The following is a 22,768-nucleotide window of genomic DNA, read 5'->3' as shown; positions in this document are numbered from 1 at the left end:
GCCTGTCCAAGCAACAGCCTGGTGGACCAAACTCTCACAAGTCAAGCCTGGCCAAGGGCCGAGTTTGGGGAGAAGAACTCTCAGAACCCCATCAAGCAGGTACGAATCGGAAGCATCGCTGTCCACTCCGCTGTCAGGCCTGGTTAACTCTAGTAGCCATTTTTCAGACCATTTCTGGATCATGTCCAAATCCGTTTGCAGTGCCTCACAATTTCTGACTATTCTAATCAGTTTTGCATCTGAAATCATTATTCTTGCGTGGTCCTTGCAACATTCTTCCTCTCGCCCTGTCGTGCTTTGACTTTTACCCCTCCTGAAGTTCCTATTCCTCTTTACCACCTCTGTCCGGCTATCTTGCTTACAAGATTCTCTTTCGGTTCGTATTTCTAACGTTTTTCCTCGTATTGTTCCTTCCTTGCCCCCCGTAGAGAATTCCCCTTCCAAAATTTTGTACATCCTGGACCCGCGTCACTGAAGCTTTTACCCCTCCTACGGTTCTGAAACGCCGTTTCCTTGAACACTTTTTTTTCACACTCGCTCCATTTCCATCTTCACCGATGGGTCTAAGTCTGCGGACGGTGTAGGCTACTCTTGTTTTTCCTGACCACATTTGTGTGTCGCCTTCCTCCTGAGACTAGCATCTTCACAACAGAACTTTATGCTGTTCCCTATGCACTTCGTCTCTTGCTTTCTCATTGTCAATCCTCCTTTGTGGTTGTAGTTGACTCTCATAGTGCCCTCATTTATTTATTTATTTTATTTATTTATTTATATATATACAAGAAGGTACATTGGGTTTGTGAGAATACATTGGATAGTACAGTAATTACATTCTTGTAAAGCCACTAGTACGCGCAGCGTTTCGGGCAGAACTCTAGGGCTTCGGCTCATGGCTCTAGGGTCCTTTAATCCAGTCCATCAGGTGGTCGTCGAGATTCAACATTGGCTGTTACTTATCTCCAGTAAATTTAAATTGTAGAGTTTTGCTGGGTTCTCAGCCATATTGGTGTTTCTTTAAATGAGCGTGCGGATGCTGCTGCTAGGGAAGCTATCCGCTCTTGTCCCATCTCCCATAAAGGTATACCTTATTCCGACTTTTACCCAGTTATTCATTCCTCCATCCTTGCCCGTTGGCAGGGTTGTTGGTCTTCTGTTGTTTTTAAGAAACTGTGTATTCTTAACTGTCTCCATGGCCTTCCTCCTACCACCGTAACCGGCGATGGGAAACGGCTCTGGCAAGGTTGCGTATTGGCTATACACACTTAACCAACGGTCACTTAATGGAGTGCCGCTCTGCTCTTTATTGTCCAAATTTCATTATCCTTCTTACAGTCGTGCGACATTTTATCCTTGTTGAATGTCCTGACTTCCAGGATGAGCGTGTGTACTTGCTTTCCGATCATCCCTCGAGGTGACTTGTCCCTCGAGGTGACTTGTCCCTCGAGGTGACTTGTCCCTCGAGGTGACTTGTCCCTCGAGGTCACTTGTCCCTCGAGGTCACTTGTCCCTCGAGGTCACTTGTCCCTCGAGGTCACTTGTCCCTCGAGGTCACTTGTCCCTCGAGGTCACTTGTCCCTCGATAGAATTCTTGGTGAATCGAATACTTTTGATATCGTTCACCTTCTGCGTTTCTGTTCTCTTATTGGCATCCTTGGTGGTATTTAGCGCCCTCTGATTATTCTGCACATTTGATGGTGCTACATAGCCTTCCCGGTTTTGTGCCTTCTTTTGATAAATACTTACATAATTGTAAAGCCACTAACACACATACTGTTTCGGGCAGGTCCTTAATCTAACAGATAATATAAGTCTGTAATTTGTAGCAAAATTGAAAGATGTTAAGTTATATTGTAAGAAAATTTGAAGACATTTAGTAGGTACATTACGGTAAAATTTGAGGATTATGAACAGGTACATTGCAGCATAATTTGAGGATTATTTATAGGTACAGTGTAGTAATATTTGCGTTCAACATAACAACCGTGAAATATGATTGTGATTACAGTGGTGAATTGAAATTGAATTGAAATAAGTTTATTGATGTAAAATACACACAAAGTGGTGAAGTTGTATGGTTTAGGCACATTTTTGGGGAGTGGGTAACACAAGATACAGTGCGAGTTTGAAGCACCAGGTAGGAAATTGAGGAGGAAGTTAGGTACGTTTTGGGTTTACTTTAGAATAAGGCGTAGGTTGGACAGCTTTTTAATTCGTTAGGGAGTGAGTTACATTGACACAGATTAGTGCACTCATATTTTGACTTAACATTGGTTCGAGATGGTAATCCGTTCCTCGTAGGTTTAATATAATTCTATGACCAGGCGACTAAAATTAGGCAAGAAAAGGTGGACAGACCTCATTTTTTTGAACTGTCAGAAAGCCATTGACACAGTACCCCATAAGAGGTTGGTGCATAAGTTGGAAGAACAGGTAAGGATGCTCAAGTGATTATGGGTGTATCTATAAATAAGAGAAAATAGCGATTTACTGTGAAAGAGGGGGAGACTTCAGAATACTGGCACTGAATGATATAATTCAGTTTAAGATACAATTACGCTCTAAGAGACGAAAATTGAAGATATTTAAAATAGTCATATTTACCAGGGGTTATTCAGTTTGGAGAAGACAGAAACATTAGAAAAGGTGGAGGCGTAATCATGATATTGGTGAAAAACAGAATGTAAGAGAATTAATAATCCACAACCTACGAGATGTTGACATAATGGCCCTGCAGATTTTGAATCTGAATAATGATAATTATAAATGCCCACAGTCCACAAGCAAGCAACGCATGGACAAAGCACTTGTTGGAACTAAGAGTCTTTAACTTGAAATCAATATTGGTGCCCTCTTTTGATAATTACTTACTTGAAATCAATAGATTGGGAGGCCTACTCACAAGATGAGTGATGAGTGGCGCTGCCCAATAAACTCGCCCCTCGGGGCAAAATTATAATAAAAAAATTAAATTTATTGGACTGGCAGACTCGTAAACATCCTGGAGGTTTACGAATCGTGTATCAACACATCAGGCAGGCCACAAGAATGACGTATGGAATGTTTTATCAATGTTAGATTTAGGGCATTCATGTCATGTTTGAGATCAAATATGCAATGCGTTATTATCTATAAAAGAAGGTGGAAATTAAACAGTTGAAAAACTTCGAGAGGATACTATGGGGAATTTGCCAAGTTTTAATGAATTTGATTGGAAAGGTCTGTTGCTGAGTAAGGAAGTAAATGTGATATGTTCCAAATTTTGCGAGATAAATGATGAAGGCATGAACAGATTTATACCACAGAGATGCAGAACTTGAAAATAGGATTGATGTAACATAAATTGCGAAAGAGCCATAGAACAAAAGAAAAAAAATAGTTCAATATAAGGAACTATTTTTGTTAGGAACTATTTTTAATGTAAGCCTAACCTTCAAACGTACAAACAATAAGAACTATACGGCAGCGAGGAGAGACGCAGAAAGAAACTTTGAGAAAGGGACAGACAGACTGCTGACGTAGATGACAAAAAAATGAGAGCAGTAATCAGAGCCAATGTATCAGACTGGAACTTATTTAAGAGACGTGATCTGACTTGAGCTTTGCCCCCTATTGCTTATTCTCCCCTCTTTCTATTCTTACCTTTTCTCTTATTCTAACTTTCCTCTTATTCTGACTTTCCTCTTATTCTTACATTCATCCTATTCATACCTTATTCTTACATTCATCCTATTCTTACCTTATTCTTAACATTCATGCAATTATTATCTACTCACCTCACTCCCCTACTATCTATAATTATATATACATATATATATATATATAATATATACTTTCATATATATATATATATATATATATATATATATATATATATATATATATATATATATATATATATATATATATATATATATAAATAAAATGTGTAATTATTATTATAATATGAATGAATGTATGTATGGCAAATGCATATGAATGTACGACAAATAAATAAATAAAATAATGATTATAATATTATATAGTATTTCACCGTAATATATAAAAATAATTTAGTCTTGTAGTGCATTAGCAAATGCTTACTTATATATTACCTGTTCATTTATTTATATTGCCTGTATATACCATATAATTTACTATACACACAATTATATATATTTATATAATTCTATTATTTATTAAATATTTTGGCTAAAATAGTGAGTATTTACTAGTTATTGATCTGTGTGTAGTGAGGTGGTGTTTACCTGAGGTTGTTGACATGTGAGATGGTGCCAGGTGGGTCCCAGCTCACTGCTCCTCCTCCTCTCCTCTCACCATCTGACCTCCACCGGGGACATCACACAACCACTCTGATGGGGCTGCAGTCACTCTTTAGTGCCGTCATAGTTTTGAGTTCATTAATGACCCCATATACCCATCTCGTAAGGGGTTGACGAAAGGTTACTGTCACATATGGGTTCAGGTACTGAACTCTAATGATTTTAAAACTTAAAACAGTTTACATTAATAGTGAAATAACTGCATATATATTTTATCATTTACCTTACACCCATCAAGTGGGCAGTTGGGGAGCAAATAGATTATTTTTTTGAGGGGGTGGGAGGGACCCTGGACTGTGTATGAGGCGTGTTTGTGTTGATACAGGCTAGTCAAACACTATTCGCCCATTTTTGTAGTAAACACAGTGGTATTTGCACACTTTTATATAGTATGATGCCAGGCTAGCATTGTCGGTAACGAGAAATATGAGATTTGTTCCATTCCTATGGAAGCAATGTTTTGTGATTGTGTTCCAGATCATTTTCTTGGTGTGCATGGATTTGAGTGCCTTCAAGTCGTGTTGCCCTTTCTCCAACTTATGCTACACCAAAATTAATTGTAAAAACTTCATGTACTCAAATATTGACTTAATCAAAGTGTCAAGTTGCTTAAGCTAACATGACCTATCATGTCCATAAACTGGAGGAAGGAGGGGCAACTTTACATGAACCAATTTAAGTCAGTTTTGTCACACTACTATGTTAAGAATGAATATGGGAACTGGTGAGTGATTTAAGGTCGAACACCAAATTCGGCATCAATTTTTTGTTTTGTGTTTTGGGGCTAATGCATGTAACATATAGTGCTAGGTTAAGTTAGTTAAGCAGTTTCTTATATACAATTTCCTACTACTGAAAATAAGATTTTTTTTAACCTAGTTAATCTATTCTGGCATAATGTAGCAATGTGCATTAGCTCTGAAAAACACAAAGCAAATATAGCTTATGTAGTGAATATAGCATTTGAATTTAAGAACTCGGTTCCACTTAAATAATCACTTTTATCTTTAAACAAGAATATTAACTCAACCCAGTAAACAAAACCTGGTAGCTGGCAGTTCTTCACATAAATCATTAAATATTGGACAATATTTTTGCACTGTTCTAAGACTGAATCTGCAGATTAAAATAATAATTGTGTTGGGGGACAGGCAATCAATGTACATGTATGGCTTGTTTCAAGGGGTGATATCTCTATAAGGTCAAGTCACTGACTCCTCAGGGTATAATCCCACAACAAGCCAATTAATTCCTGGGTACCTATTTACTGCTTGGTGATCAGGAGCATTACGTAATAGGATTTGTTCGACTCGGGATTTGAACTCAGAATTCCTGATTGAGAACAAGTCCGACTGTACTACCAGGACCTTTAAATTAGTATATAAGATTACATTTTCTGGTTTCCAAATAGTGCAGTACCCAAAGGGCATAAGCTAAGTACTGTACAGTATTTCCAAATAGTGGTGGTAAACCTTTAGTGGAAATGGGTCACTTTGTACATGATAGTTAACCAACAAATTTTAAACCTAACCTAACTTATCAAAGTTTAATGTAACCTGACCTGAATTTACCTGAGGGCTACTATCTCTCTAATGTCCTCAATGAGAACAGGGAGCTGGCAGCTTGTTAAAGATCCCCCCAAATTGTCCTGATGATACTGAGTTTGATTTTGAATTGTAAAATCATTGTATATTGACATTTACAGTGTCGGTGGATAAGCAGTTCCACGGGTATATAACCCTATGGGTGAAAAAGCATCTTGTTTTCTGTCCTACATTGTGGCTCCATGAGCTTGAAACTGTTATTTCTTGCTTGTGTTACATCTGACCTTTTAAAGAAGTGGGCTGGATAAATGTTCTCCACATTGTTCGGTACAGGTCTTTTAAAAGTTTCAATGAGATAGTCCTTTCATGTTTGGTTTGTAGTGTTGTTAGCCCTGTGGAACTCGGGTGTCCTGATATGAGGGTCAACATAGTTCTGGAATGATTTTTGTTACTCAGTGTTGAACTTTCTCAGCTTATTCACCCACTGGGATGAATAACAGTATTGTATAACTGATGAACATATTTTGCAGTATGTATTTCGGTAGTACTGTACAGTCAGGATTGTTCTCGACTCACAGTCGAGAATTATAGGTTCGAATCCTGGGCAGGACAGAAATGATTAGACGCATTTCCTATCACCAAATCCTGTTCACCTAGCAGTAAATAGGTACACAGGAGTTAGTCAGCTTCTTGTGGGGATGCATCCTAGAGTAATTCATCATTTTAGGAGGGGGGGGGGCCTCAATATAGGTCAAACATGTATATATACATTTGCTGCCTGCACCCCAACATAATGAATTATTATTTCTAAAGTATAGATATTGTTTGTGGTAACCTGACCTAATCCAATTTTGCCTTGCCAAATTGTGCTGACTAGTTTAGAGACAAATATCTCCACCTCCAACTTGCCCCTAACTTAATCAGTGTAGTTTTACAGACCATACATAATTGTTTAGGAAAGTTTGGCTAGTTGGAATGACCAGGTTGGAAGCTCAGTTCTTTCTCAGGAGTATAATTGATTTATGAACCCACAGGTCCTACCTACACTCCTACACCAAGGATTGTGAATGTCAGATACAGACCCATGTAGTATTGCACTAAATAGTGAATAATTTCAATTAAATTGCATGAATAGACCTGTAATATATTTTTGTATCTTGTATCTATATACTGTTCTGAAGTTCAATATCTCATAGTCTGTATAAAAATAGTGGCGTCCCATGTGAATGGGACTCCACTATTTAGTTCAAAGTTCCCAGTCTTATGGAAATGTAGATGCAACAAAAGGATTCATTCTAGTAGTAAAATCCTTGTGATCTGTTGCAGGGGCAATAATAGAAAACGTCCAGTGAAGAGAATCCCCTTATAGTACAGTATTCCAAAAAATTATTAAATCAGTGTATTAACAAAATACTTAAATTGCTTATTCAAAGTTATTTTAGTACGTATCCAAATATTTGCAAATGCATTAATATTGGGACTAATAAAATTGATATTTAAGAATACTGTAATAGCAAATTATAACAAAAGTTCAGATACTGTATAACAAATTCATTGAGGTGGGAGGGTTCTGTCTGAATTGGTCTGTTCAAGCAAGACCCACTGTAGTGTAATGCTCATTGTACTGTACTGTATTCTGTATTCTATATAGCTATTCATACTCCTTAGGTTAGGTAAGGGTTTATTATTCAGCTGATTCTTCAGTAACTTCTGAGAAAGTCTGTCCTTTTATGATCTTGCTGACACCATAGTGTGGTGAGCAGTGTCCCACAGATTCTAGAATTACAATTCATAACTATGAATATATTTATTTACAGTATACAGTACAGTATTTGTATTTTGATGTAAATACTGTACTCTAATACTGTAAGCTATACAGTATTACTTCTGTAGAAACTGATTTTTTAATTCATATTTTTATAATAATTGGAAATATTGGAATAGTTAATTGCTTGTGAAATTTGGTACTGTTTTCCAACTACATGCATATACTGTACTGTATATTATTATTTTTTAAGTTAAGAATAGTTTGAAGAATATATTGCTGCTTAAATAAAATAACCAAGGTCATTTGGTTTCCAGGCTTTGGGATGCTGATTACAGTATTAACATTTGCTCTGAACTTTAGAAATTGTTGTTTAAAATACAGTATTTGTATAATTGTGTTTCAAGAAAAGTGTTTCCTTGAACTGTGAGCTCAAGTTACTCTTTTTACGGACTTTCAAGAAGTGTAAGGGTTACTGACATAAAGATTTATGGTCTCGTATAAGGACAATTGAGACCTGAGGTCAATGACATGTTTTCACTTTTGTGTTAATTATAGTGGTAGTACAATATTTACTGGTATTTGCTTAATTTTATTGCAAATTTTATACAGATAACAAGGATAGCTAGCTAGCTAGTTTTCCCTTGTAAAAAAGAACAGCTAATTCCCTTTCTGCTCTGAAAATCATGAATGGCATGGAAACAAGGGTAAAAAATCTGGCATTTTGCACCTTGGCTCACCTGTTTTGGAAGGACGCGCAGAGTGATTGGACAGTTCATTGGTGATCTTTGAAAACGTTCATAGTTATTGGCTCATTTGAAAATGCAGGCAAATCAAATATCCGTGGAGGAGCCAGACCCAGAAAGACAGAGCTAGTGTTGAGTAGGGGGTGCAAACGTACAGTGAACGGGAAATTAGCCCTTTGTGTTTAGTGAATGGCGAGGAAGTACATCATGGACAGCCAGGCTGTGGTGAGTACCCTTCTATCTCAGGACTCCCACACACTTATTCATTTAAAGTAAGGTTCTTCAATTATAAGCTCTAATACATGTATAACATTGTTTAAAATAATTTAGCTCCCACTTTTCTACTGGTAATCTCATCATGTAATGTTTTTAATTTGTATTTACAGTGTATTTTATTATAGGATTCTTTCCTGCTATTTATAAATACAGTGCAGTACAGTTGGATCCTGATACTTTGCGACACTATTCTACACTAGTACAGTAAAATAAATTTAGGCATTCGCTTCTTCACAATAAATTAGTTTTTCACTTTTTTTTCTCACTATTCATTTGAGAGTTTTAGAATTACAATAGGTTGATAAATTAAGATAATCCCTTGTACAGTACTCAAGTCTTACGTATAAACATGTATATTCATACAATATTTTATAGTTCATAAGAGATACAATTCCAACAGTGACTATGAAGGAATTCACATGTGAAACTTGGGTTGTATGTTCACCTGTATTAGGTCTGAACTACAGTACAGTACTATACCTTAAATTTTATAATAAATTACTGTCAGTCCACTACAGGCTCACCATAGCCCCTGCTACTTGGAACGTTTTGTTCCAAGTAGCTGAATCTAAAAAAACTACAACATTTACTGTATTTTATTAAAATATAATTTTTTTTTAACAGTCTAGTTAATTGTGTGCTGTCTTACAGCATAAATAAACTTTTTATTTTACTGTGCAGTATGTAGTACAGTATCTTGATCATGTTAAGGGGCCTGGTGATGGTGTTCCAAAACTTCCTCAAACACACTAAATTTTTTGTGAATGATATCTTCATTGTAAATACTCCAACTTTTCCTAACGGATCAACATCATACCATGAACAGAAAAAAAAGTTAAAAATAAAATAGAAAAAATAAATACAAAATTTCACAATTTCAAATTAGGTTTAAAATATTAAAATGTCACCAATTGTTATTTTATTCATTATGGTCTTAGAATGGCATATAATGTTCATGTTCCTCGCTTAAAAATATTGTTTTAGAGTATAGTTTACTGTAAAAAAAAATGGGAGATTTGTTTAAAATTTCTCACTATATAGTATTTCATATTTGGAAAAATACTCCTCTGTTACCGGGCCCCTTAAGTAACATATTGTATAATTAATATTCCCAAAACACTCTAATGGTTTACAAAAATGCAGTTTAATTCTTAACAGTGTTCTCATGAATGCCTCCATGTAAAACTGGGATCCTACTGTGTTGCTTTCACAATTTAGTTCATGACATTCCTTATTTCTTTTGAAATTCCATTTTGAATATTGGTTGTAGAAATTCCCAGAATACTGTATGTCATATCATTTCAAAAATGCATGCAACCTAATCAGTATTTTCTGATACTGTATACTGGCATTTTCTTTGCAAGACAGGCATCTTTTCAGTTTTGTTTATTTTATTGAAAATGATTTGATTATAATTTATGGACACTTGACATCTAATCCTTTTTTTTTTTTTTAACATGAGTACTGTACTGTATAGTACTCTACTCATTGGTTTTTACTTTGTTTTGTTTAGATGTCCAGTTTGTGAGATTTCTCTTGCTTGGAGGTGTAAGTGTTTGTGAAATGCGTTCTCTTCACTTGAAAGTGTAAGTGTTCATTGCAATTTTACTGCAAAGCATTAGTTCAAAAATATATATTTGTATTTTAATTTCCAATAATCTATAAATTACTGTACTGTATTTGTAAAATGTTGCAAATAAAAATCATCATATAAATCACATGTAAGGTATTTATGTAATTTAAGTTATACTGTAGTCTGAACAACAATTTTATTACAAATTATTTTCCATTTTCAGGTCAGGATGAATCAAGACCAGTTTCTTCTTAAGTGGAATAACCACCAAAATAACTTTGTCGAAGTGTTTAGTTATCTGCGTACACAGGTGTGTTTTATTACCTTGATCACCTTTGTTTCACTAAGTCATTTAAAATAATTAAACAACAGTTTATCTATTATATATATGTGTATGTATAATATGTATGTATGTATATATATGTATTTATGTATATATATGTATGGTATATATGTATGTATGTGTATATATATGTATGTATGTACATATATGTGTATGTACATATGTATGTACATATATGTACATGTATGTACATATAATATATATATATATATATATATATATATATATATATATATATATATATATATATATATATATATATATATATATGTCGTACCTAATAGCCAGAACGCACTTCTCATGCCTACTATGCAAGGCCCGATTTGCCTAATAAGCCAAGTTTTCATGAATTAATATATTTTCTCTAATTTTTTTCTTATGAAATGATAAAAGCTACCCATTTCATTATGTATGAGGTCAATTTTTTTTTATTGGAGTTAAAAATAACGTAGATATATGACCGAACCTAACCAACCCTACCTAACCTAACCTAACCTATCTTTATAGGTAAGGTTAGGTTAGGTAGCAGAAAAAGGTAGGTTAGGTTAGGTTAGGTAGGTTAGGTAGTCGAAAAAACAATAATTCATGAAAACTTGGCTTATTAGGCAAATTAGGCCTTGAATAGTAGGCATGAGAGGGGCGTTCTGGCTACTAGGTACGACATATATATATATATATATATATATATATATATATATATATATATATATATATATATATATATATATATATATATAATAATAATAATTTGTATGTATATTGTATAGATGTATGTATGTATATATATATGTATGTGCAATACAGAGCACCACTTGGTTTCCGACCCCCTTGGGGACGAGACCCGTCGGTTAACATGTAAGTTCGTATACGAGAAATAGAGGGGAAAAAATAAACTAGAAATGTAAAAAGAAATTGTTCCGAAAAATTTACGAAAAAACTCTAGGGGAAAAAATCGACAGGTTCATAGCGTAAATGCGACCGTGCTTTGTTTGTACTCACCAATAAGTGAAGTCCTGATCCACTTTATAAAAGTCCTTAATTGTTCCTAACTGATTATTAAGACGACTGGCAAACATCCTCTGGATGTTTCCTGTCAGCCTGCAGGAACATCCTGCCAGCCTGCAGGAACATCCTGCCAGCCTGCCTGCCAGCTTGCCTGCCAGCCTGCAGGCACATCCTGCCAGCCTGCAGGAACATCCTGCCAGCCTGCAGGAACATCCTGCCAGCCTGCAGGAACATCCTGCCAGCCTGCCTGCCAGCTTGCCTGCCAGCCTGCAGGCACATCCTGCCAGCCTGCAGGCACATCCTGCCAGCCTGCAGGAACATCCTGCCAGCCTGCAGGAACATCCTGCCTGCCTGCCAGCTTGCCTGCCAGCCTGCAGGAACATCCTGCCAGCCTGCCTGCCAGCTTGCCTGCCAGCCTGCAAGCACATCCTGCCAGCCTGCAGGCACATCCTGCCAGCCTGCAGGCACATCTTGCCAGCCTGCAGGCACATCCTGCCAGCCTGCAGGCACATCCTGCCAGCCTGCAGGAACATCCTGCCTGCCAGCCTGCAGGAACATCCTGCCAGCCTGCCTGCCAGCTTGCCTGCCAGCCTGCAAGCACATCCTGCCAGCCTGCAGGCACATCCTGCCAGCATGCAGGCACATCCTGCCAGCCTGCAGGCACATCCTGCCAGCCTGCAGGCACATCCTGCCAGCCTGCAGGCACATCCTGCCAGCCTGCAGGAACATCCTGCCAGCCTGCCTGCCAGCCTGCAAGCACATCCTGCCAGCCTGCAGGCACATCCTGCCAGCCTGCAGGCACATCTTGCCAGCCTGCAGGCACATCCTGCCAGCCTGCAGGCACATCCTGCCAGCCTGCAGGAACATCCTGCCTGCCAGCTTGCCTGCCAGCCTGCAAGCACATCCTGCCAGCCTGCAGGCACATCCTGCCAGCATGCAGGCACATCCTGCCAGCCTGCAGGCACATCCTGCCAGCCTGCAGGCACATCCTGCCAGCCTGCAGGCACATCCTGCCTAAAATATACGATGATGTACTGTACATTTAGAAACAAATCTGGATCACAGGTCTGTGGAGTGTGGTTAGGCTTACGGAGTCAGCCGGTCCCTCCCCCACCACCGACACACCTCCCCCTCTCCCCCCACCCCAAACCCATACACACACACACACACACTCTCAAAGGTCACGTGGTTCATGGTTCACTTCAACACCCATATATCGCTTCCTGCCTGTCTGCCTCCTTCCCAGCCTGCAAGCCTGCCTGCCTGCCTCCTTCCCAGCCTGCAAGCCTGCCTGCCTGCCTCCTTCCCAGCCTGCAAGCCTGCCTGCCTGCCTGCCTCCTTCCCAGCCTGCAAGCCTGCCTGCCTGCCTGCCTGCCTGCCTGCCTGCCTCCTTCCCAGCCTGCAAGCCTGCCTGCCTGCCTGCCTGCCTCCTTCCCAGCCTGCAAGCCTGCCTGCCTGCCTCCTTCCCAGCCTGCAAGCCTGCCTGCCTCCTTCCCAGCCTGCAAGCCTGCCTGCCTGCCTGCCTCCTTCCCAGCCTGCAAGCCTGCCTGCCTGCCTGCCTCCTTCCCAGCCTGCAAGCCTGCCTGCCTGCCTGCCTCCTTCCCAGCCTGCAAGCCTGCCTGCCTGCCTGCCTCCTTCCCAGCCTGCAAGCCTGCCTGCCTGCCTGCCTCCTTCCCAGCCTGCAAGCCTGCCTGCCTGCCTGCCTCCTTCCCAGCCTGCAAGCCTGCCTGCCTGCCTGCCTCCTTCCCAGCCTGCAAGCCTGCCTGCCTCCTTCCCAGCCTGCAAGCCTGCCTGCCTGCCTGCCTCCTTCCCAGCCTGCAAGCCTGCCTGCCTGCCTGCCTCCTTCCCAGCCTGCAAGCCTGCCTGCCTCCTTCCCAGCCTGCAAGCCTGCCTGCCTCCCCAGCCTGCAAGCCTGCCTGCCTCCTTCCCAGCCTGCAAGCCTGCCTGCCTCCTTCCCAGCCTGCAAGCCTGCCTGCCTGCCTGCCTCCTTCCCAGCCTGCAAGCCTGCCTGCCTACCATCATGCTAACGGGTAGTGTGTGTTAGGCTTATCTTCGGGAATGAGCCGGTCTCGCCCCCACCACCCACCCCCCTACATCCCATACTCTCTTTTAAAGGTCACGCGGTTCAACCGCGTGACTACCACTCACTCCCTGCCTGCCAGCCTGCCTGCAAGCTACCCTGCCTGCCTGCCTGCCTGCCTGCCTGCCTGCCTGCCTGTGCCTGCCTGCCTGCCTTCCCTCCCTAATTCTCACTACTTCCGTCCCTTTCTGCCTACCTCCTAGCATCTCTCCCTACCTCCCCCTCCCTCTTAGCATCTCTCCCTCCCTCCCCCTCCCTCCTAGCATCTCTCCCTACCTCCCCCTCCCTCTTAGCATCTCTCCCTCCCTCCCCCTCCCTCCTAGCATCTCTCCCTCCCTCCCCCTCCCTCCTAGCATCTCTCTCTCCCTCCCCCTCCCTCCTAGCATCTCTCTCTCCCTCCCTCCCTTTCTGACTAATTCTCCCCCCCTCTCTCATATTGCCTCCCACCTAAGCTCCCTCATCCATCCACCCACTGGTCAGCCATCACTGACGCAATGCGTGCATTTGGAGCCGACATGGTGCACAGATGTTTCTTGATTGTGCAGATATGTAAAACAAAAGCACAGAATGAACATTCCAGCCTTATGGCAATTCAAAATAATAGGAATAATAGGCCGTGAATCTGTGAAGTCACAGTAGGCAAACTGGACCATCTTCCACCCACCACAACAAGCCGGCGTGACGCTTGGCGGACCCCTTCCTACCCGAACTTTATTCGGGTAGCATGACTCCCCAACCCCAATCGGGAAACTGGAAGTTTCGGATAACTAAAGTTCGGAAACCAAGTGGTGCTCTGTATATATATATATATATATATATATATATATATATATATATATATATATATACATATATATATATATATATATATATATATATATATATATATATATATATATATATATATATATATATATATATGTATATATATATACATATATATATATACATATATATATATACATATATATATATATACATATATATATATATATATATATATATATATATATATATATATATATATATATATATATATATATATATATATATATATATATATATATATATATATATATATATATATAATATTGTAGATTAAATTTTAATTTCATTTTAATTAAATGCATTGAAAATAGTTGGGACATTATACTGCAGTTATGCTGTTTTCATCCTGAGTACAAAGAGCTTAGGAGCAACTGTGCATAGTCAGTGTTTTAATTTAAAATTTCCTTATCAGGATGCTTTTGTCGATGTTACTCTGGCGTGTGATGGAAAGTCTTTCTCGGCACACAGGGTTGTCTTGTCTGCATGTTCGCCATATTTCCAGGTGGGTTCTTAATGGTGTTGTTAATTTTTACTTTATATTAACATTGGTATCTCTGCTAGAATAGCTCTGTAAATTTATTTTAAAAATTGCCTTGGATGAATGAGGCTTAATGGAAAAGGTTTTATGTATACTGTATGCTATTTTTGCCTATTTCAAATCTTAATTCAGCACAGTTATAACCCTTCTTTCTCTTCATTTCTTGTCTGAACTGTCAATTTTTTAATGTATGATCCAACACGCATGCTTGAAAAATGTATATACAGAAATGTAATGTGTTAACAAGGCTTCAACTAGTTGCAGACTCAAAGGAAAAACATTTTGTAATAAATTGAGCAGAAAGTAGAATTTATGAATCAAATGGAATCTGGTATCCCTGTATAGGAGTGTTGTGCAAGTTAAATTTGAAGTAAGTAAAAGGACTCATGATATTTTGAAGGATAATTTGAAGGATTTGAATAATCCACTCAAATGCCCCCTTAAAGAGGCCTGTTATGCTCAAAGTAAAGATTATGTAGCAATGCAATAGAACAAAGCAGTGAACCAGGCTAAAGTTAAGTGAGGAGGTGTTGTGAGTGTTAGAGATCTAACTTGTAAGGCGGAGTGACCGGCGGTCATAGGTCATCAGGGTTGACATGTCTACTATTTCTCAAAGTTCAATTAACCATTTTGGGGAACGGGAACAGCTCTGCCGTTAGATGCTTGTGTAATTTAATTTCAGTAAAATAATTCAACCAGTCTGGATCAATTAAGTACAACAGAGGTTAATTGTTATAACTTAAACCTTGCTAGTAACTTGGTGAAACTTTGACTAGGCGGAAGGTTACAATGCTCTAGTCTGGGCTAGGCCAGACGAGGACAGATCAGTGTGGACTCCAGAGCAACTGGGAGAGGTCAACCATCTTACCTCTCCCCAAGACCAGCCCAACATCTTTAGCTGGTAAAACATAGAGGTATAGTTGCTATTGTTATGTATAGGAATAGTCTCATTGCCATTCAGGTCAAGTAGGGAGTGTTAAAGTGACAGGGAGTGAACATATTTAGATTTTGTTTGTTTTCTTTTAATAAATTAATTAGTTAATAAATTGCATTTTTATTATTTCCATGTGTTTATGTGTATACTTGTCCTGGTCACGTGGTCCACACGAGGCAGAGTTGAATTGGGCGCCGATTCTAACATCGAATCTGAATTCATCATTACCGTGTAATTTATTCCACACTCAAGGTCATCGGTTATAGTGGGGATCCAGCCCCAAAGTTGATTAATTAGCGTGATCGATCCAGACCTCGATCATTGCTCGGTGTTACTGGTCTGGTGGTGGCGGCGGAGGCGACTCTAGGGTTTTGCTCGAAGCCTAGGTCACGTCATACTGGGTGTAGAATCCTAAGTCGGTCAATCGTCTTAGGACCACGTGGCGTGGAGTTGGCTTTGGTAAAAGTTTTGGAGTCCCTTGTAGAGAATAAAAAAGTAAGAATACGGGTAGAGGGGGAAAAGAAAGAAGGAAAGATTAAGTAGGTAGAGAAACACCCTACCCGTGTTACAACACAGTCAGTAAACGACACGATCTCCCTACCTCCCTCAACATTACTCCTCCTACACAGCGCTAATTATCAAACAATCCTGCTATTATCACAATCCTGGTCATTTTTATCACAGTCAGGGGTCATCTGTAATACTGTCATCGCTAAATAATAGCAGTTACACATTTATTTTTACATTTTTAGGCGATGCTATGGTCACAAGCTGAATAGCAATGCTGTGGTCACAAGCTGAACAGCAATGCTTTTAGCTCATGCTGTATGTGCCAGCCTTGGTTGCTCCCACAGTACTGTGGCTCTCACACCGTAGAATATTGCCAACAGTTTAAAAAAAAAAATGTTGTCTGTTTACAAGAGCCCTGAGGAAGCTGATGTGAACCCCGTGTAGCAGTGGGGCATTTGAATCGTGCCTGGCACCCTGCATGGCATATATATACGCCATGCTCACGGTGGGACATGTTACTCGCGGCATATGCAGTATATACGCCATGCGCAGTTTAAGGGTTAATATTGCTTGTGATTAAAAATGGCTAAAGTCAAGACCATTTAAACAGACTAGCAATGCTCTAGAGTATGTCTATATGTCACTCTCTCTCTCTGTAGTATATAAGGCCCAGCCTAGTATATTGATGTCAAAAGTCATTTTCATGTATGGTTTAAAAGTCTTTTCATACCTAAGGCAAAGAACAATTTTAAAAAGGTTGACATGCCAATGAACAGCAAAATGGTATCTTTTCTTGATAACAGGCCATCTTATCCACATGAATGTGACCTAGTCAAGAGAAGTATATCTGCTGTGTTCTATGTAATTGCTGGCATTGTGACTGCATGAACAGTTTTGTTTCTGGATGTATGAAGGTTGAATCTTGCCAAGTTGTTTGAAGAAGTCATTAATTTTGATTTAAGGCTACATATAAGTTTGGTATACAAAGAGGAATTTTCTTTTAATTCAGTTTTTACTCTTATATTTGCAGACACTGTTTCAGACTAATCCATGCAAGCATCCAATTGTCTTCCTGAAGGATGTTAAGGGGCAGGAGTTAGAAGCTCTTATAGAGTTTATTTACAAAGGAGAGGTGAGATTTTTACTTTTATTTTAAATTATGTAATTCATTGATGTCTGTACAGTATAAGCTTCTTTTGCATCTTGTTCTTTTGATACACAATCATTTATTTGAGTGTCAGTCAGTGTCCACAATAAATGTTTATTGTCACAATATTACTTGTTAAAAATTCACTAAAATTACAATATGTAGTTTCACACACTATTTACACAGTAACACATTGTATTACACACTCAGTACTTCGGAAGTGAGTAATAATCAATGAAGTAGTCAATGGTACACAGCACGAATTCGCTCTCATTGCACCAGGTACAGATAGATTTTCGCTTCCTGTTTCTTCGTTCTGTGTGCTTGCAAATAACGCACTCACGTACACCCTTGGCATTAGTACCTGTAGGTGGTATGTAGCCAAGCTTGTAAAACATAAGGTAGTATTAAAAAGATTACAAGAAAAGATCAATTTGTAAGGTAGTCGTGAAAGATCGCTTTGTAAGGTCCCACACAGGAAGAAATTCACCCAGCCTCAAAGAGTGTCTGTCAGTCAAGAAGAAATTCAGGTATTCGTGAAATATCTATGGAAAACACCACCATGGAAGCCGCTAACACTGTTCATCTATGCTACTTGTATCAGATGCATCATCACTGAACGCAGAAAACGATTCATCTATGTATTGTCTAAATAAATTGGAGATAGGATAGCATAGGTGGGTAAGGATGGCGCTCAGAGCTACAATTGGATATTCTCGCAGTATCGTCCTCATAGGTGCTGTATCACTTGCATCTGACCTTTTGTGTTGGGTCCTTATTGTGCCTAGCTTCACCAATATTATGACCCTTATGTTCTTCAAACAGTAAGGTTTGAATTTTACCAACAGAGCGCGATTTTTCAACACCGCGTCGGACAAGTGTTTGGGAACCAGAGGCGCATGCGCCACCCATGGTTGCTCACTCAGTACTAACCCAGCCAGCAGCCCTAGGGTATTCTGGGAATTTTTCCAAGATGGCTGCCTCTCACTGGAGGTCCTAGGAGTCCATTTTGTGAACAACCAACCTCGCACACATTTAGAATGGGTACGAAAAAATAAAAGATAGTTTTCTCGGTTGGCGCAGTTTCCCACCGACCGAGAATACTTGGTTGGCGCAGTTAAGTGGTTAAACTTTAGTGCTAATTTAATACAGTACTTTCGCAGCCCCGGCAGGCGACCCGCCTTGCATCTCACGAGTGAACTCGCCACCACCCACAAACATTTATTCTCTTTTAGCTTTCTGACCTCACTTTACGTGCTACGTTGTTCAGTTTCATATCAAATTGTTCGCAATAGAATGCTCTAAAAGAATATGTGCATAAAAGGACATACAGGTCTCGCTTTCCTATACTTTACACCCACTGCGCACTGCAAGGTAGCCCGAGTGTTGTCCGAGAGCTCACCACTCCAATGTTTAGTCTCTTTTCAGCTTTCTAACCTCAGTTTCCATGCTACATCGTTTAATTCGGTATCAAATTGTTTGCAATAGAATGCTGTAAAGGGATATTTGCATATAAGAACATATGTCTCACTTTCCTATACTTTAGACCCGCCGTGCATCGCAAGGTAGGATGAGAGCACAAAAGAGGAGCACAAGAGAGCACAAGGTAGGATGAAAGCACCACACAAAAAATGTTTATACTCTTTTTCATCTTTCTGACCTCAATTTTCGTACTACTGCGTTCAGTTTGGTATCAAATTGTTCGCAATAGAATGCTGTAAAGGGATATTTGCATATAAGAACATACACGTCTCGCTTTTCTGTACTTTTGACGAAAACTTAATATCTTTTCCCTCATACATGTTTCTTTCAATGCATTCATCATGGATTGGCTCAGTTCTTGATCAGTATCTATCTGGAAGTCAATTTACAGTTTTTATGAAGCCAGTAACAACAAATACCTGAGATAAAATAACCGGAATGGGGAAACTGTTCGACTCGAGAGGAGGCCGCAGCTGTCACGAGCGAGGTCATGAATAGTGAGCCTCCAGCGTGGGTGGGTGCCCACATGGTGGGGCAAGGATACCACGTGGGGTATACAGAAAATGGGCAGAAGTTGGAGCTCATTTTAAAACAAGTCCCATGGAATTCGGACAATAAATGAAATTTCTATAATTTTTTAAAATTAATGATGCCATTTACATCATCAGGCATACTCCGTATTTTGGTTCCGTGACGGAATATGTGGCATTGGGCAAGTGTCAAGTGATCCATACTATTTATCTTCCTTTTGATGAGGAGTTGCGTCTGCACTCTAATCGTGTTCCCTGCCAATGTTATTTTTATTGCCTCCAGATATTATACCCTCTCTAATTTTGTCAAACAATTAAACCAACTGAAGTTGGCATGCATGCTTGTAGGTGTGGAATATTAAAGTTTTGCTAAAAGAATGTTTAGAATTTTGTTTAGAAAAACATACAGAATAGGTTTTCTTGACAGCCATTTTATTTGTCTGATTCAGTTAAATGTAAAAGAGCAGGTACTTATGTATCAAATTTTATTGTAACTTTATGAGGGATTGCATGCTATTTTGTCTTAACTATTGATTATTCTCCTTTTTTTTTTATTCCTAACAAAACATAAGTCTTGTGCATATTACAGCACCCTGTAATCATTATACACCCTGTGCTTATTACAATACCCTGTATCCTGAGATATACCAGCCCAGTAATACCAGTCTTGATTGGTATTTGTCCAAACATATCTGCTCTAGTTATATCCTGTTTCTAAAGGGGCATACGGTGACTCCCTTGAAACAAGCTCGATGAGATAGTTTGCCCCCTACTGTATCACATCAGCCTTAGGAGTCCTGTATGGCCTACTGAGGATGAGAGCCAGAACCTGACCCCCTTCACAGAGGCACAGGGAGTAGGAGATTGTTGTGATCACTCTCACTGAGACAACATCTAGAAAGTAGGCAAAGATATACAGACAACTGGAAGGTTCAAAGAAAGCAAAGCCTTGAAATAGCCAAACGACTCTGTTAATGATTCGCTAAGACAAAAGGTGTAACCCCTCTCTTAGTTATGGCTGGCCACTAACAGGTGGCAAGATCATCTGGAGCTCCAGCTTCCATATCATCTTAGCCTCAGTCCTCTTGCTGATGTCATTGAATGTGGACCTCTCCTGAGTCACTGGCTTTAGTGAGTCCCTCTTCTTTTCAAGAATACTGTAGGCCATCTTCTGGACACTGTTCTGTGGGGACCATTTGCTGATGTGTTTTTCCTGCCTTTGGTATTTATTTCACAAGCATGTTTTTCAAGCTTCACTTATTGTGTAGACTTTGTTTATTCTTCACCTTGAGTTACATGTGGTGTAGGGCAGCCTCTCCCAGAGTGCTTATTTTGGAATTGCCCCTGCTTTGACAGTGATTTCTCTGGTGAGTTTGGGAGTTCACACCCGAGATGCCATACTACTGTGTAGGGGTGCAGTGCCCTGGGGTAGTTGCAAGGATATTTGACTCCTCTTTGAGGCCCTGTGATTGAGGGCATTTGGGGTTTGGATATGGGGTACTTTAGGGTTCATGTACTTGTCTATATGGCACCCTGCTAATGCCCTTCGCAGTCACATTTACCCCCTGATTTATGAATCAGTTCTGCATTCTGTATCATTTCTTTCGGAAAGCATTCCAAATGCCTGGATGTCCTGCTTCAGTATTCCTTGAAGCCCTGGTAAGCCCCGCTAGTCTTTGGTGCAGCTTGTGGTGGATAGACCTGCAAAGCCTGCACCCGCTATCTGCAAGTTTGAAGATAACCTTACTACATACTGATGGTCATTCTTTCTGTCTGTACCATGCTGCCTGTAGGGTTGGTGAGGCCTTTGACTCCCTACAGACTCCCTTGACTCCGGGCCTCCCTCCCTTTGAAGGCCTACAATGTTTGCAGTCACTGGCTTCCTATTTCAGAATATTGGTTAAAAGAGCATACTGATCTAGAGAAACACCAGGTCACGTATAGAAAGATCAATAATTAGGTTTTGCCTGCAAGTTTTTTTATACATGATCTGATTTGATAAGGCCATATAGACAAATTAAGTCTTCTCTTAGGCAAACTTGGTAATGTCTTCATTTTGTAATACTATTTTTATTTTGTGATGATAGACATTCCTGGTCTCCTATGCTTTCTTAATTGCTATCATGAGATCAAACCTTATCTGGTTAATTTTTTGCTCTTCTGCATAGCTAATCTGGGAGTTCTGCAGTGGTGGTGTAGAATCTGGTCACTAACTCTTACTGTATTAAATTAGTAAATTTTACTGTCTGACACTGTTAACCCTTCGGCAGCAATCATTGTCATGTGTTTATTCATGACTATTGCGGTGGCTGAAATTATTTTGAGCTAAAATTACTTATTTTAGTAAATGAAAAATACTAAATTTCTTTTCATTTTTCAGGTCAGTGTATCGCAGTCCGAGTTAGCATCTCTGATAAGCACAGCTGAAAATTTAAAAATTAAAGGTCTTGCTGAACCTGACAGACCGACAGAAAAGAATGTTAAAAGAATAGCATCACCTCCAAGACCTCAGCCTCTACCCTTACCCCCACAGTCCTCCCCAGCAACTACTGTTGGGGTACCTCAGCATCTTCAGGTGTCAAAATATCCTCAGTCTAGTCCTGTTGCCAAACGGAAAAAATCTGAACAATTTAATGTACAGAGTAGTTATGTTGGTATGAGAGAAAACCAGGAGGAGGTTGTGACTGTTGAAGCCGGTAACGGTGAAAATTTAAGCCTCCGTGGTGAGAACCTTAGTCTACGTGGTGAAAATTTAAGTATTCGTGATCACTCGGCTCCCCAGGTGGTGTTAGTTCCGTCACATGAACCTCCACATCAAACAGACATTTCATCCCACACACCCCAGCCTTATGCTAGTCACCACGGTCCCATCGCAGCTTCCGAGGGTGTTTTATACTCGGTCTCAGGGACAGCCATATATGCGGGCACAGCTCAAGTTAGCTCATCCAGTCGAGGGGAGCAATTAACTCGTGAAGTATATCCACAAACTGATCAGTACCACAGTAGTGATGAGGGGACACTGCCAGGACCTTCAGGTGTACAAACGCAACAACATGCAGAGACTTCCATGGTGAGTTACAACCTTTATAATTTATTTTATTCATTATTTAAATATTTATTTAAAATAATAAAAATCATTCAACTAATG

At 39.7% G+C, this 22,768-nt stretch overlaps 1 protein-coding gene across 14 annotated transcripts in view; it reads left to right on the top strand.

Annotated features, from left to right (window-relative positions):
* LOC123757919 (protein bric-a-brac 1) overlaps nt 1-22,768 on the top strand; it is a 169,488-nt gene that overhangs the window by 5,773 nt on the left and 140,947 nt on the right. For 7 of the 14 annotated variants that reach the window (XM_045741877.2, XM_069338721.1, XM_045741876.2 and 4 more), the window contains exons 1-6: nt 4,282-4,462; nt 8,241-8,599; nt 10,447-10,533; nt 14,892-14,981; nt 17,492-17,593; nt 22,001-22,690. In XM_045741877.2, the coding sequence (XP_045597833.1) occupies nt 8,564-8,599; nt 10,447-10,533; nt 14,892-14,981; nt 17,492-17,593; nt 22,001-22,690 (1,005 nt within the window). In that variant the 5' untranslated portion in view covers nt 4,282-4,462; nt 8,241-8,563. The other 7 variants (XM_045741873.2, XM_069338722.1, XM_069338720.1 and 4 more) reach the window with 6 other exon arrangements.

This window comes from Procambarus clarkii, chromosome 40, assembly GCF_040958095.1.
Source record: "Procambarus clarkii isolate CNS0578487 chromosome 40, FALCON_Pclarkii_2.0, whole genome shotgun sequence".
In the NCBI taxonomy this organism is placed as follows: domain Eukaryota; kingdom Metazoa; phylum Arthropoda; class Malacostraca; order Decapoda; family Cambaridae; genus Procambarus; species Procambarus clarkii.
The sequence above is the reverse complement of the archived record's forward strand: the minus strand, read 5'-3'. Positions and strand labels throughout refer to the sequence as shown.